At 37.9% G+C, this 17601-nt stretch overlaps 1 protein-coding gene and 1 long non-coding RNA gene across 2 annotated transcripts in view; one reads left to right on the top strand and one right to left on the bottom strand.

Annotated features, from left to right (window-relative positions):
• Positions 1–5574: 5574 nt before the first annotated feature.
• LOC132423631 (uncharacterized) overlaps positions 5575–17601 on the bottom strand; it is a 149419-nt gene continuing 137392 nt past the window's right edge. Inside the window, exons 4-5 of the long non-coding RNA XR_009519021.1 lie at positions 10867–11057; positions 5575–5662 (exon numbers count right to left, since the gene is read on the bottom strand). This is a non-coding gene — a long non-coding RNA (uncharacterized lncRNA). The remainder of the gene's footprint in view (positions 5663–10866; positions 11058–17601) is intronic.
• TNFSF18 (TNF superfamily member 18) lies at positions 7360–16005 on the top strand. Its single transcript, XM_060009582.2, has 3 exons — positions 7360–7518; positions 13372–13402; positions 15659–16005. The coding sequence occupies exons 1-3, from the start codon at positions 7360–7362 to the stop codon at positions 16003–16005; spliced, it is 537 nt and encodes a 178-aa protein (XP_059865565.1).

The raw sequence follows: 17601 nt of genomic DNA, 5'->3' as shown, positions 1-17601 counted from the left end.
CAAGCTACAATTATTTTGATGCCCACAAGGATATAGATTATTATGAGCAATAGTGTTAATCCCATTCTCTTGAGGCCAGTTCTTGGAATTGTGCTAGCCATAGATTCAGTACTGCTCAAGATGGAGCAGTTTATGTCATGGTTACAGTCTGGTTAATGTGCAGTTAGCTTTTTCCTCTGGTGGCAGTTATAGTATCTGTAAAACAACTCAGGAATGTGCATCAGGCACTGAAAGAGTCTGTGACTCTGAGTCCAAGCTCACTCTGCTCGCCTCACGACAGGCCAATAAATTGGCAGACGAGGTGTTGAGGCAAGGAATACGACTTTATTCGGAAAGCCAGCAGACCAAGAAGATGGCGGATTAGGGTCCCCAAAAAAACATCTTATTGGGGTCAGTTTTTTATAGAATCAGAGAAGTAAAGTAAAAAAGGCACAATAGAGAGGGAGAGCCGGGGAAGAAGAGTAAAAAGGGCCATCAGTCTTGCAAAGCATCTCCTGGAATGGCCATCCTCAGGGAGGGGATGTGTTAATTTCTTCTTTCTTGCAGTTACCCACAGGTGGGTAGGGTTCCCCAGAGGGAAGGCCATTATGTATGATTATAATAACAAAAGCAACTAAAAGCGAAGGTTAAAGTCAAAGAAACAGATGAAACATGGAGTCGAAATTGGCTCCTCCATGTTACAACTCTATTGTCCTAATCATTAACTGCTTGAGCCTGCTCATTTGTGACTCAGGGAGGCCTGGGAGATTTCAACTTTTCTACAAACAAAAGGCAGGGGACATAGAGGGGAGGGGCGGGGTGGGGGTGCAGATGTGCACAGGGTTCTGCTTGGTTTCAACTTTAGATTCAGAAGCGTCCAAATATTCTGCCATTTTCTTTGTGTGTGAAATAAGCAACTAAATATATACTTAAGAAATCTGGCTACTTTATTATGTGATTGGAAATGAATAGAACTATAATATGTGTGTGCATTTATTTAAAATTTTATCCTTCATATTAATTTAAGGATGAGAGTAATAATGGGAAAATTTAGGTGCTTTCCTAAAGCTCTTTCTCCTACCTCAAAACACTGCAGAGCAATATAAGCTGGGAAGTTCTTGCCTCCCCATGTCCACGAGCTTCAAGCCACTATATGAGACTGAGGTAGACAAAGGCAGGATGGACTTGGAAAAGCCAGGAGCCATTTCTCCCTTCCTTAGCTCATTCATTTCAAAAGTCCATACCATTAAGTTTTCTTGTCCCTCCATTCACTTGCAAACCGCATACTTAATGTGTTCATATAAATACAAATTGATGGTGAATTTGCATATTTCCTACTCTGAACCTAAAAAGGTCTTACAACTTGGTTGACTTCGTATCAGCATGGTCAAGTCTTTATTATGGGCTGATCAACTCCTACTTAAAAGACAGAAGGTGCTCAAACAAGGTTAGCTGTTGTTGATGCTGTGATTGCTGTCAACATTGTTACTATCAGAAGAATCTTCACACCAGTCTTTGTGTTTTCAGCATATTCATGAATGACTAATGATTGTTGAAATCATCTGTCATCTTTACCACAGTTACTGTCCTATCTTCCCTTTAAGCCTTCTAGGACCTCTATTTTCTTCTATGTTTAAACTACCACAACTAACCCGTCCTTTGGGTTCCCACAATTCTACTTGGCTCTAAATTTCTCTTTTAATTAATACTCTCTCTGACTCTGTATTTGCCCACAAATTTTACTATTACTCTCTTCCTTAAACTAATATGGATAAAATTTAAAGTAAATGCTTGCTATATATACAGTATTAAAATATAAAGGGTTTCTTTTTCTCTTTTTTGCTAAGAAAAATTGCTTAAGGAAATTTTTTGGCTGGAAATAGTTTTGGAACTGGAAATAGCAAATACTGTCTTTATCCTAATTTAAAATTTGATTTCAACTCTGGCTCTGTCTGGAAACGTGAGTCATTTTGAGATTAAGAGGGAATAAAAAGAAGAATTTGAAATGACAAAGCATGACAAAGACAAAGCAAAGAATTATGCCTGTTTGAAAAAGATAGTACTATCTAGTAAGAGCTTTTTCTTCAAAAGATATATTAGTAGATATCATATTCAGAAATGGAGCACATAAGGATCCTTAACATTGTAAATTGTTTCTCATTTTAAAATTCTTCGCCTACTAAAGCCATGTTCAGGTACTTATTAATGCATCAAGACAGAATGGAAAAAATAGGGTTTAGAGTTAGACAGATTTGGATTTGAATTTTAGTAGTTTTGTGACTTTGGTTCTTAAACATCTCTTAACCTCAATTTTCTCATCTGTAAAATGGGACTAATAAGGGCTACTTTCTAATGTTGTGAAGATTAAATAAACCTAATAATGCATGTGAAACTTTAAACACAGTGACTGGAAGAGAATAGGCTTTTAATATATATTTTTCTTGTTTTTACTCTTTATAATTTTCTATCTTCTTTTTTTTATGGTTTACATTTGAAATCAACACTCAGTGGTGTTGCCATCAGAGCAGCCGGTACATGACAAAATCTAGGAATTCATGAGATGAGGGACCATGAGAGGATGTAAGAGGCCGTGTATGTGTTGGGTGGAGAATATCCTTACTTTCAGCCAAAGAGATTTCCCTTAGGCTTGCTGGGTGATGAAAGACCTGAAATACGTTAGGCCTTATCTTTCCATAATATTCATAGCTTCCTCTTCAGGGTTGTTTATTCTTTATTTAGCTAATGGAAGTTGCTTGCTACCTTCAGCTGGCACCATTTCATCAAGCAGCATTCCACAGTGTTGTCTGTGATTCAGCATTTTTTCCATTGGCATACCAGCCTGAGATTTCCTCTTTATAGTGAGACATCCATTCGGGGCTGGAGTCCTCAAACCAGATAGACAAGTATCTTGGCCTGAACAACTCCAGATGCCTTGGCAATTCGCACTTAGGAAATTGGGAAAGTTACATAAAATCATACAGAAAAAAGAAAAGAGAAATAAGTGAAACTTGTCTTGAAATTGAAACATGTTTTCAATGCAAGTTTAGAAGACTCAAATGTAAGAGAACCAGCAATTACCAGACAATGGATTCCTTAAGATCAGAGGTCCTGTCATACTCCTGATTTCTCCATTGCCAAGTAAAGTGCCTGAAAACACTGTAAGACTACACACACACTATATATATATATATATATATATATATATATATATATATATATATATACACACACACACATTGTACTATATATAGCATACATAATTTGCTGATAGCATAATATATAAATATATATTATCAATATATATCATATTAGTAAATTTATACAAATTGATTAGCTTAGGGGAGTGGGATATTATGAGGTTTTTTTCACCTGGTAACGTCTTTTTAGACGTATATATCAGCCTAGTCATCGCCTCCTTTATAAAACTTCCCCTTAACCCAAGTGAGGTCAGGTATTTGGTTCTTGTCCTATTACACACTTCTCCTCATATTGCTTTGTATATTTGTCTCTTTCCCTAGTTACCTTTAAAAACCAAACCAAACCAAACCAAAAGTGATAAGAAATTTGAAGATATGGACTGGCCCTTTTCTATTAGTACTTAAGTTCTTTACATACTTGGTACATAGAAGGCAGTCAGTAATATTTTCTAAATGAGCAAGGGGGTAACGTTCTTTTGCTATATTTTGGAATCATTTCATGTAGAAAAACCAAAACTTTCTTTACTCATGTAGGTTCTCAGTGCCCAAACCAACCAATCTAGCCATGAGCCAGAGTATCTAAATTGGATGGTGTTAAGACCAGTACTAAAAATGGAAAACCAGAAGAGAGTGTCTCCCAGATTTCTGTATGAACCCATGTCACAGTTGGGTGTCGAATACAGTGAATGTGCTGATTGTTCTCCACTGGTGGAGCTCGTGTGTGGTAGTTTGTCAAATGAGGAAAACAAGTTGAATCATAAAGGGAAAAATACCTCTCCCATCCCCATCTGCCAGGGCTACCCAAGGAAATCCAGGAGATTTGGGAGATGCTTAATCTCAGGAATATTAAGACCCTCTTATTTAATTTGGTTGATAGGTGAAATATAGTTCTCTGGCGATCCATTTGATATTGGGCAAGATATGCTTTAATAGCAAATCCCTGTCATTACGGCTTCTAGGGTGATGTTTGATGGTTTTAATTAGGAAGTGTTATGCCATGTTGCATAACGGAAAATCTATTTTCAGTCCAGATTCCAAGCAGGAAGTAATCCTTCCCAGCAAAATGTGTTTAAGATGCTCCTTCCATGGCCGGGATACTGACACAATAATGGTTAGGCCAGAGAGGACAGCCCCCCACACCTCCCCAAGACAACAAGAAGCCACTCACAGAGAGAACTCCGGCTAGACAGGGACAGACAGCCCCACACAGCCTTTCTCAGAGATTAGTGGTAAGGCAGGTGCCTGGAACAGGAAGGCTTCCATGGAAATTTGTCAATAGACTTGTTGCTTAAAGACTGTACTAGATTCAGTAAAACATAGACAAACAATGAAGAATTTGGGAAGGGCTCGCAAAAAATGGACATGCAAAAACAGCACAGAACAAGAGAATTTAGGGTATAGAAGAGGATCCCCAAGTCGTGGAAGAAAAACATAATTTTAATTCAAACTGTTTCCTAGACCACCCTGGTTAGAGTTGTTATTAGTTCCTTAGAGAAAATGATCTGGAGAGTTATATGTCTCCATATAACTTTTAGAATTTATTGTACATATAATATGTAAATATGTATATGTATGTAAATATATATTTATATGTGTATGTATATATCTATTTATGTATAGAGCTTACACAATTCTCTTTACAGAGTAGGCATTTATTAATCTTAACACAGACTGTTGTTGCCTTCATAAAATTCCAAGTTTAAAACCATATTTATGTATTATGTCTGTCTATTTCCTCTTACCTATCATCCATTTATGTATGTATCTTCAGGCCACCTGGGCCTTATTTGTTCCAACAACAAATACTCTGATATCTAGAGTAGGCAAAATCAGCTGTGTAGTGCTCCTGAGTTCTGACACACTGAATATTTTTCACTGAATATGCCATGCCATACACTATCACAAGCATAAAGTCATGGTAAATAGTGTATAAGGGGAACGTGGCAGGGACTGCAGACCTGATTTTGGAGGAATCCAATGTCTATCTAATGCTCTCTCACAGTACAGTGGTTCAGTTATACATATATATACAAATATTTATGTTCTTCTTTTAACATTCTCTTCCATTATGGGTTATTACAAGATATTGAATATAGTTCCTTGTGCTTGGAATGTATTCTTCTGGAGATAAGCATGTCATCTTTTTAAAGATATGTTCAGAAGGTTAAACTAATTAAACAGGCTATTCCAGAGCCTAATCTTAGTTAAGGGCAGAAGAAGGAACTGGACTTTATTTGGAACAGTTCCTTATTTAAATAAATATTTACTGAATTGAGCAAGCAGAGGCACTTGCATCTAAAATTTGGAGAGGAATTAGGAGAAGGAACAAATGAGAAACACAGAGGAAATAGTTTGACTTTTCAGTAATCAGTTTTAAATTCTGTCCTGGTGCGTATGCATTTCAGACATGATACAAGGGAAGAGTTGTAGGTAGAATGCATCACTCTTCTGGAGTCATTTTGCTGTTAACCTCTGCATCACAGCATCTAGGAGAGAGCCACAAAACATGGTTGTATTAAAAAATTATTCCCGTGTGACTCAGTGACTTTTCTTCAGAGATACTTTATTGATCAAGATAAAATAGAGCCATGTTAAATCTGACAACTCAGTGAGAAATATTGCTACAATTAGTGTGGTACTTAAAAAAAAAAAAAAAGATGATTGGGTTAAAAGACAGTATCCCTGGGCTCAGGTCCCCACTCCACTGTTACCCAGCCATTAGTGGTGTGATACACCTCTCAACTTCTATTATCCTTAGCGTCCTCTTTCAGAAATGAGGATGTTCAATCTCTAGGCTTTTTCCCTAATTTAAAACATCTTTGATTCTCTCTTAGATGAGAAATTTTTTCTTCAAAATACTTTCATTTTACCTCCTTTTATTTAAATGAACTTCAGTTGAGTTATACCCTGTGGCAAATGTTAAAAAAATCATTCTTTTCTAGAATTTCATAATTGATTCAGTCTTAACATCTCTCAGAAGGGTGGAGAAGAGAGAAACACTTATGGAACACTTCTTATGAGCCAAACGTTCACATCTATTTCATTCTCGAAAAAGCCTTATGAAGTGGAAATTTTCTCCATTTACAAGGAAGGAAACAAAGGAGTCAAGTAACATGCAGGCCACTGAGCAGATAAGGGCTGGGCAACACCAGGCCCCCCCTCTCAGGTCTGTCTGATTTAAAAGTCCGTGTTCTTTCTAGAACATGATTCTGGCACTGGGTAAAAAGAAAAGGTAGGCATTCCATTTAACAAATGGAAAGACTGAGGTACAGAGAACCAGGGAACTTCCTCAATTTTGTAGTAAATTGGTATTTTTGGTGCCAGGAAGAAAACTCAAGGTTTTTGGAATAGAATGTAAGCTCAGACTGGAGGACAGGGTGCAAGAATATGTCCTTTTGTATGATAACTTAATTTCTATTTGATGCCAGCATTGAATTTTCAGAGTTTTTAAATGGTGAGACATAAAAGAATTAAGCTTCTCGTATTGACATATTTTAAAAATTAAATTCTAGTAATACACTTGGTGTTTTCTAGAGACCATCTCAGAACGAACACACTTTTTTTTTTCACACACACTGTATTTTATTTTTACAAGAGATAAATAAACTGACACCAAGCACTGTAAATGGATGACCACAACAAAAGCAACAATGATTGCAATTACCAAACATGAAACACACTCAGAATGAACACATTTTATACACTAGAAATTGATGGAACTGTTTTTTCCAAACCATGCATTCCAGTCTCCCTAGCTCCCTGATCTACTGCCTCACACATATATGATATTTGGAGTATGATAGGGCTTAATCTTGAACTTTATTTTTTCTTACAAACAGTGATTTTCTTATCTGGAATAATTTGTAATACTGCACAGTTCCATAGTTCCTCTTGCGTCGGGAAATAATTTTTTCTCCCCCCTCTTAACTTCTCTTGTTTGTTTTGTTTTGTATTTTGTCCTCTGTGTTTGTGTTGGCTTTTAGCCCTCTGTTCCTTTCAGTGCATTTGGCCTGGTGCCAAATGAGATTCAGCACTTAAGCCTATGAGTATCATTTTCCAACACACAGAATCAGAAGGAAAACCCCGCCTCTTACACCCACTACTAATTACCATAATACTACAAAACTGACTGTGCTCATCACTTGTGAATGTTTGTTTTCCACAGCTCTCATTCCTGCAAAGAATGAGTTTGAGCCACGTGGAGATTATGCCTTTAGGCCATTCAAGTCCTCAAGGAGCACAGAGACCATCCTGGAAGAAATGGCTACTCTACTCAACAATAGTTATTTTGCTATTACTTTGCTCCTTCAGTACACTAATCTTTACTTTTCTTCCACTCAAGGTAAGGAGACAACAGTACCTAAGGTTGCTATTTATTATACTCCTTTTTTCTTTTATAATTCTAGTTATTATCATTGTCACTCAGTACTGTTAGAGCTAGTTGGAAGAAAGAGTCATGTGGGTACAGATAATGTAAATATAATTCCAATTTTGTCACGGCAATATGGCTTTTGAGGCTTATCTAAGTGTTTAAGATGAAAGGTAGTAGAAAATACTAAATGTTAGCTGCAGAACTAAGTTAGATGGGATCAGTTAAATCAGTCAGTTGACAGATGCCTGTGGAGTGTTTTCTGGAACTCTGCTCTTGGTGGAATAAGAAGATGTAAAACACGATGTTTGCCCTCAAGGAATGGGGTGCAAGCTACACTCTTACTGAGGAAAAAGACACAAAAAGATAATAAAAGACAATAAGGTAAGTTACAGATGGTTAGCATATCTTTGAGGAGGGAAATGGCACTGGACTAGGAGTAAGAAGATACAGATTCTATGTCTCTCAATAACTAGCTGTATGCATCTGAAAGGTATCTAATCTTTCTGGTTCTCAGTTTCTTCATCTGAAAAATGGTGGTAGGCAAATGGATTTGTTCATTACAATGTCCCTTCTAGCTATAAAATACAGTGATTAATAACTTAGCTAAGGACAGTATAGAACATAAATGCTTTAGGAGGTCAAGAGGGGGTCAATGACTTTGGGCTAGGTTGATCAGGGAAGGCTTCATGGAGGAAAGAGGAAATACTTTATTTGGGAAGGCCCTGATGCTTATCAGGAATTTCCCACTGAGCTCCAGTCCAAGTTGTGGGTCTAGGGAAGGGAAGGGAGGTAGGTACATGAGGTTCTTAGTAGAAATGTGACTGTTGACTACATAGCATTGACCAAAAAGAAAATAAGAAATGCTTTATTTAATTTAGGATTTAGCCAATTCCTGGGTACATCTAAAGATTCTGAGCCTTGCAGAGAATAAGGTAGTACATGCCCATCTCAGAAGGGGCTGTGATATGAAATCAGTGACTGTAGAAACATTTTTCTAAGGGGGATTGGTCAGTTAAAATTTCAAAGATATGGTTTTACTACTTCAGATATTTGAAAGCACTTGAGAAGAGATACAGGAGGAAGCAGTACATTATAGTTGCTGAGGTTAACTTAGGGCAAGTATAGCTTTGGGCAAGTTTTTACACAAGTAGCCCATTAATTTGTACACAAGTGAGTACAACAGAGGAATTTGTAATCACATCCGCACTGTCTCAGGAATGTATCAAGCAGAACTCTGAACTTTCTGGAACAGTTAAGCTTTGAGCAGAAAAAAAACTTGTCAGGAATTCTGAGTGTTTCGATTTCTGAAGAAGGGGAAGGGTGAGAATAGCAACAGCTTAAATCTGGAAGTGCCTTTTCTTTCTCCAAACATCACATCCTATTAGCCAGATGACTGTGAAGCACACAGGATATGTTCTAGGTGTCATTTCCTGTGTGTGACTGGGGAACCAGTGCCTGGGAGAGAAGGAAAGTGCCTTTCTCAAAGGCACACAACTGCTCTTGCAAAGGGAAGGAGGAGGGCTCATACTAGGATACTTCTTGCCAGAACTGAATTTGATCAATCCCCTGTGTTTGAACTCTGATTCCAGATTCTCTCTCCTAGACAATATTGCAGCTTCTCCATGAAAGGTTCTGCCTCTAAAGGAATAGCCCAGAGTTTGTACCAAATTTGGGGACGTTTGAAAGGTTTTCAGGATATTATCCTGACAGGATGCCAGGGAGGCTTAGTTCCCATGGGAAAAGCCAATGCTTGACTGACAGTGGAATGATATTAGCTCCTGTATTCCACTTTTCACTTGCCTGCACTTATTTTTCCCTATTGGCCACAGATTAGTATTTTTGGAAAAGAGGACTGAATGGCTGGTGGGTCATTATGAGGTGGCCACTTCCACCTCCTCATAATGCTCCACGACCTTGGAATTTACATTATTTTAGTCTCCACTCTGGTTTTTATATACAAAATCCCACTTTCCAGCCTCTCTAGGCACTAATCCAAAAAGTGTTAGACAGGAAGGTTGGCTCCTTCGAAATCAATCAACAGAAATTTCCTTGGGAGAATTCTTTTTTTCTTTTTTCCCCCTCTTCATTCAGAAGACGTTTCACTGAAAGAATCGGTTATGAGCCCAAGGAGTTGGTCCATCCCTAGATAAAAATAACCTCACAGAAATTGTCTCTAAGAAACCAAATGTCAGGAGAGTCCCCTGCTTCAATGAAATGAAGGCTACTTTCCAAAGGGAAAGTTGTGCTTGTACTTAAAAGCAGAGTAGATTCTATTTCCAAATGATGATCTGATTAGAGTTGGTTTGGAGAAATAATTATTATTTATTACCCCAAGTATGTAAATCTGGGCTTAAATCACAATGGGGTTACAAGAGCAACTGCTCCTTCTAAGCAAAAATAAATTAACTAAACTAAACAGAAAGTCCCATATGCTTCTTTATAAGTGGATACCCACTCCTTTCAAACGTCACCAAAATTAGAAATACAAACTGCTCCACAGAGCGGCAGGAGTGAGACTTTTGAGTCAGGCTCTGTTTGGATCTTAGCCTGGCCTCTCATCAGCTGCATGACCTTGGGCTAGTTACATAATCCTTCTCCTCATTTCCTCATCTGAAAATGTGTGTGTTGGTTATTTCACAGAGTTGTGGTAAGAATGAATGAGATAGTACAGTGCCTGACCCATGGTAGGCTCTCAGTGGATGGTAGCGATTCATATTTACACCATTATTATTAATGACTTTACAATGAAGATAAAGTTAAAAAAGACTTTTAACAAAATGGGTATTCCTTGCTTATCTATTCCACTTCCTCAACCCAGGACTATGCCTCACTACCAAACAGAGGATTTTTGTGATTAGACAGATTTTCATTTGTGGCAATAATGACAGAATAGCACAGTGGTGGTTTCTGTAGTTCTAAATAGACATGAAAGCAGCCTACAGGATTTCTGCAGTGTCCAGGATTTCTGCCTCTGGTAATTAATTTGTCTGTGGCATTAGGCTTCTCCTCACACTCTTTATACATGAGAGTAGACAACATAGATGTTACCTGTGGCACAGATTTTGGAACTCTTTTATATTTAGATTGTTATCTAATCCCTTCATGTGTTTAATCATGTCTTTCTAGAAAGATGATAAACTTTTTAAGAGGCGAGGACCACAGATGACATTAGTTTCTCTTGCTTACCGTGCTAGTATAATGTTGGGAATGCAGGTGCTTAAAGTTTTAATTCTTCATTATAATCAGCATCATTATCAAAACACTAATAATAAGCAGGACAAGACAGAATATCTGGGCAAAATCCTTTATAAGAATTACCTCATTTAGGGCTTCCCTGGTGGCGCAGTGGTTGAGAGTCCGCCTGCCCGATGCAGGGGACACGGGTTCATGCCCTGGTCCGGGAAGATCCCACATGACGCTGAGCGGCTGGGCCCGTGAGCCATGGCCGCTGAGCCTGCGCGTCCAGAACCTGTGCTCCGCAACAGGAGAGGCCGCAACAGTTGAGAGGGCTGCGTACCACAAAAAAAAAAAAAAGAATTACCTCATTTAAACCCATAAACAACCTCAATAGGCTAGGTGCTGCTATTTCCCCCATTTTATAAGTGAGAGAATTGAAGTTGAGTCCCTATCACATGCCTATTATGGGTTAAACTAAATTGAATTTTAACATCTCTTCTAAGAAATCCCAAAGTAAGGATGAAATAATTGCAAGAGCAAAGGAAATTGTAGGAATCCAGTGATTTATCTCCTAGAACAGTGACTTCCCAACCTTTTCTATTGCACCTCTCTATCAACAAAATGTTCTTGAGTACAATCCCAATATATATGCTAATTTATTGTAAGTTTTATTTATACAAGTTCTAATACTCTGTATATTAAAAGATACACAATAGAAATTTATAAGGATGAACCAAATAATATGCTTAATGTTGTTTATCCACAGTGCAAAACTATTTTGCTTTTACCAAAATGTTATATTTATCTAATATGCAAATATATAATATAAAGATTTCTAAAATAATTGAAATATTTTAGTAAAGTAATTTGATAAATGTGTTTATTTTCTTAATCTTAGTTTAACACTTTTTAATATAATAATTTAAAAGTTATAGTCTAGGTTAATTTACCTTATGGTTGCCGTTTTGACCATCGTAACTGAAAAATTACCTCATGAAGAAATATAGATCAAAATGGAAGAATGCATTTTTGAGTGTGCTTACCGTGTTATGACACTAAATTTTAAATTCATTGTTCAATAGTGCAAAGTTCTTTTTTTTTAATTAAAATAATATTGTCCCAAGTTGGGGGCAGGGTGGTGGGATGAACTGGGAGATTAGGATTGACATATATGCACTAATATGTATAAAATAGATAACTAATAAGAACCTGCTATATAAAAAATATAAAATTAAAAAATATGCTGTCCCATCACTCCATTCATGATTTTTCTTCCTTCCTTAGACAACTTAAATTCCACGGTCTATAATTAAAATCCTTACCAAGGTGGCCTTTCCTTCGTAGGCTCCTTTGCGGGTTCTTTCTTATTTCCTGACCTCTAAACATTGCAGTGCCCCAGTACTCCTGTCTGTCTTTACCCACTGACTTGATGCTCTTATACAGTCTCATATCTTTAAGCACCACACAGAAGCTGAAGACTCTTATTATCAGAACTCCTTAAATTCCATCCTTACAGATATAACTACCTTCTTGACACTCCTACCTGTATATCTAATAAGCATCACAAACTTGACATGTTTAAAAATGAACTCATGACTCTTTTCCCCCCAATTTACTCCTCTTAAATCTTGCTCATTTCAGTGATTAACAGTTTTATCTTTCTAATTGCTCGTGCCCCAAATCTTGGTGTCATCTTTGTCTCTTCTCATTTTCTTATCCATATCCATGTCAGGAACTCCTGTTGGCTCAATTTCCAGTCACTCATCACCATCTCCACGGCTAGCACCTTGGTCAGAGGCACCATGCTTTCTTGCATAGATGATTACACTGATCTCTTAGCTTGTCTCACTGCTTTTGCTCTTGTCACCCTTTAATTTATTCCTAGCATAGCAGCCAGAGAAATCCTATAAAAGGATTTCATAACATGATAATCATGTTTAAGCCTGAAAAGTCTCTTAAGCACTTTGCCACAAGGAAACAAATGAACTTTACATGGTACAATATGTGTGGGTATACCTTACCTTACTACTAAGTATCTTAAAGCCTTTAGTGTTTAAATATCTGTATTTATAAAATCAACCACACTGGTGGATTCCTGTAGCATGTAAACTGTGGTATGTTGCAATAGTTTGAAACTGAGATCTCCTCAGGGTATTTCAGTCACTGTATATGATGCATGATTGTCTGAATATTAAATAGTGGAGACATTATCAATCTGAAATGTAAATATTTCTATAGCTTAACTTGTTATTTAAAATAGAAATTCTATTATTTTCTCACATGCCAGTGGACCATCTTGTGAAGTCACTGGGATGCAGAGACTATTATTTATAGAAAATTTCTATAGCCCAAGAGGAGGAGAGTCCAAGATCAAATAGTTGCACTGTGGGTAGAGATTAGGTGGATAAAAGGAGTTCTTAACTTTTTCCTAGAAGACCCAAAAGGTAGCCGGGTAATGAAAGGTAAAGGAAGGCGCCCGCCATCTGTAAAGGAAAGCTGAGAGATCCAAAACAAGGGGGAGGGAGGGATTTCTTTATGTGGTTAGGGAAAAGAAGTCGGCTTCAGGAATCAGAGGCTCTAAATAAATCAATCAAGAAAGTTGTGACACTGTCATCATCCTGATCAATTCTTCTTCTTCCCCTACAGACTGCCAGTGGGCCCTGTATAGCGAAGTTTGGTGAGTAACATGTCTCATATACCTCCTTTTTTACTTTCCTTAGCATTTGATGCAAAAGGCAAGCTCCAGAGTTAAGAAAGCATGCATTCTATTTTAGTCATCCCTCAGCTCCTACTTATAACTGCTTATCTTGTGCCAAGCAGTTGTCTAGGAGCTGAGGCTTCAGAGGTAAACCAGATGGACAAGCCCATGCCCTGATGAAGACTACATTCAAGGTCACATCTCTGGGCAGGAATGCATAGCACTCCCATAGGCCTGGGAATCTGAGATCCAGGAATCTACTTTTAATTCTGTGTTTTAATAAGCACAAGTTTCAGATTTCTACAACCTTTCCCTGTGACAGACTCAAAGTCATTCTCATATTTCACATACTGCTAGCGTCCAGTAGAGTGAGTATAGGGTGCGATTTTTGTTTCTAAGTATATAGATGAGAAATGAGAGTTAGGGGAATGGTCACTTCTCTGCTCGTTTCTCTTCTCCTCTTAGCTCCTGAGTCACTTTCCTTTATAGTGACCTGGTACTTGCTTAGAAGACACGCTAAAGTTTACAGTCGTCCTGAGCCTTAGGGCATTTTTTAGAATACATACAAAATTGAAATGAATATATTTTGGGTTGTTTACTGGTTTAAGGTCAAACAAACACCCATTTTCAGCTGACAGAAGAATATTTCTAGAGTTAACTTCAACTCCTGTTTTCCTATACAGTGCAAACAGCCAGGCTTCCTTGCTTTGTGGAAATTAGGGAGTCTCTTTTTACTTATCTCTGCCTTTGTGATTTGTTTTTGTTTTTCTAGTGAATGGAGTGAAACTCCTCATGATATGTTGAAATTTTCTTTTGATGTGGTAAAAGTTGAGAACCTCAAGTGATGCTCAGATGGTCTTTAAGTGTCCCCCATCACAGAATTAAATATGAGAACCAGTGACACTCCTTCCTGGTGACTTGCCTATGCTCAATTACATGGTCAAGCAGGAAGAAATTTACTGGGCTCTGGGCTCATTGGAGATACAGGGAGACTTTGCTTCTTCCTTTAATGATCTTTCCTTCATTCTCCTTCAGAATCTACCCTCAGAGCCTTATATCTGACATTTATATACAAATAAGAATTTGTCAATATGTTTTCTCTTCCAGGGTACTTTTTTTTTTTATCAAGGTTTCTAATTATGTGACAAAGGCTTTGCCTCCATAACAAAAATTATGGAGAATTAGAGAACAGGCCAGATTAAGTGTTTTGGGAGGTAAAAGCACATCCTGGGATTCTGAAATCACACCTCTGTGTAAAACAATTAACATTAGGAAAATATGTAAATTCCATATATTCCTATGAAAATAAACAAGTCTTGACCCTTTCCCCATCCCCTTTGACAGCAATAAACCAGGGATACTTATATTTAAACAGTCAAATAATTTCCATTTATAAACTCATTAATTTACCAGTAGCTATTTTGGGAGGGTTTGGATAAAGATATCCCAAGTGTATCTTGAATGATATATACCCATAAAGTGCCATAATTTAGACACAGTGCACCTAATTCAGGAACACGGTTGTATCATTCAATCAAGATATATTTATTGAGCACATACTGGGTACTACCAGGAATTCTTTTTGGTGCTGAAGATATAGCAATGGACAAAATAGAGAAGTACTTGTTCTCAAAGACATTATATTCAAGTGGGTATAAGATAGACAATAAGCAAATGAACAATGTATAATAGGCTAGATGGTGACACCTTCTATGAAGAAAACTAAAACAAGGTAAAGGGAGAGAGTGACGGGAGAGCGCTATATTTTATACAGATTGATGAGAAAAATCTCATTGATAAAGTGATACATAGTAAATAGTATTTACACAAAGAAAGGCAAATATGCATCCTGCACTGCCAACTTTGGTCATCACCATCCTGGCAGGTGATTCCTCTCTTCCTTCCTCCTTTCTTCCCTTTCACAAATATCGATCGACAAGAGATGAAGTGCCACCCTAAAACTTAACCCGTGTCCCTATTCTAAATGTATTTCCTTAGAACTCCCCAAGCAAGAGATGCACTTAGGAGCTGCAGTTTCTCTAAAACAAGGAGTAGGTAGATACTTAAAATACTAAAATTGTGGTTGGAGAGAACTAGTATAGACCGGGTAAAGAAACATCCTGTAAGTAGGAAAGAACTATAATCAGGAAGAAGATGAAATAATTAAATAACTATGCTTTCCTTTTTTTTTTTTTTTGCTTTCTCTCCCCCGCCTTTCTTGTAAATGTCTTATAGGACCATTACCTTCAAAATGGCAAATGCCCTCTCCTGAGCCTTCTTGTGTGACTAAGACAGCTGACTGGAGGCTGAAAATACTTCAGAATGGTTTGTATTTAATTTACGGCCAAGTGGCTCCCAATACAGCCTACAAGGGGCGAGCTCCTTTTGAGGCGCTGCTACGTAAGAATGAAGACCCCATACAAGCTCTAACGAACAACTCTACAATCCAGAACGTAGGAGGGGCTTATGAATTCCATGCTGGAGATGTAATAGACTTGATATTCAACGCTGAACATCAGGTTCTAAAAAATAACACATACTGGGGGATCTATTTGCTAGCAAATCCCCAGTTCATCTCCTAGAGACTCGATTTGGTCTCCTCTGTCCTCTTCAGCACATGCAGAGATGCCAGTGGGTAGGATGGAGGAGGAAGAGTCTCAATGCCTACAGTTCATCTGGGCATACAGATCAACACAAACAGAACTCCTCTGCATGTGGATTTTCATTTCTCATGCCTGTCTGAATAAGACTCAGAGGGAGGACCAAAGACATTTGGTACCCTTGACGTTAGGTCAGCAAAGGCACTTTACTAGTTCATGATAAAATGAATACGGGTGGCTAGAGGACAGAATCTTCTCAAAGTGTCTTTGTCTAATCCTTGACTCCCTGGGTGGAAAAAAATGAACTCTTATTCCCATGGGAGCCTTATCTGGTATGAAAAAAGATCTAGGGCAGTAGCCTGGCCTTGTTCTCATACTCTTGGGCTGTGGATTTCTTGACTTCATTCTTCCCATATTCCCATCTTCTGAGACCCTCCTAATAAAAAGTAGTCAGACTTGGAGGGTGGCCACAGGCCAGCAATACACCACTTTAGATTTGATGGCATTAGAGGATAGAGAACACTCTTGAGAACTGTTGGGACCGAGGCACGGGTGGCATTGGAATGAAACGCACTTTATTCGGGAACTTTCCTTGATTTTATCATACTCAGGACGCAGGGTGCTTTATAAAACTAGCTGGTCAAAAGGGTCATTCTGAACCTTCACATAGGGCTTCAAGAGAACTTGTGTATGTGTCTAAACATTGTCAGTAGTAAAGAAAGAGTAATCATTACTAATCATAAGATTTACCCCAGAAATTGATATTACCATTACTGTATTTTGTCATGTAATGATTTCATATTTTTAGCTAGCTCTGCACAGTTTGCAAAGTGCTTTCATATATCACATGACAATTCTATGAAGTTAATGGAGCAGGTATTTTTGGCACAGTTTTAACAATGAGAATTTGGAGGCAGATGGAGCATAGGTAACTTGTTTCAACCCACAGAACTAGTGATTAACAAGGGGCCCTGGGCTTCCCACTGTATCACACTGTTCTAGCTCTAGGGTTGGTATTTCTGCTATCATATTAGAAGTCTATAAAGTTTAGGAGATTTGATTTTTCAGGCGGTATATTCCCTTTTAGCCCAAGCATAGTTAGAGGGAAGCTACACCAATTCTTTCCTTTCTCAGCAAACTTTTCCTTTCCTTGCCTGGAGCAGGGAGCACAGCGTGTTGTTCAGGACTGACTTCAACCAAATCCCCTTCCTCACTTTAAAGAGCCTGTCTTGGTCAAATGTGTTAACTTCCAAAAAGAATGAATAGCACTCAATTCAATGACAGTCTGCTAAAGTTTTGGACTCTGCAAAATTAACTAGCTGCTTACGGGTTCTTGTTGAAAGGTATGTAATGTGATTACGTGATAACCCAAGTTAAAATATTTATGGATATTTGTAAAAGGCTACATTGTTAATTAATAGTATCACCGTATAAAGCTAATTTAAAAATATTTGTATTGTGAGCAAGAAAAACTGCCTGGGAGCAGACTAAGCCTGAGGCCACGGTGCTTCTTAGTAATTTTTTTTTAAAAGATGTCTGCTGAGTAGCTTAGGGCCAAAGGCTTGGATGCCTGATTCC

Source organism: Delphinus delphis, chromosome 1 (assembly GCF_949987515.2).
Source record: "Delphinus delphis chromosome 1, mDelDel1.2, whole genome shotgun sequence".
NCBI classification, from domain to species: Eukaryota; Metazoa; Chordata; class Mammalia; order Artiodactyla; family Delphinidae; genus Delphinus; species Delphinus delphis.
The sequence above is the reverse complement of the archived record's forward strand: the minus strand, read 5'-3'. Positions and strand labels throughout refer to the sequence as shown.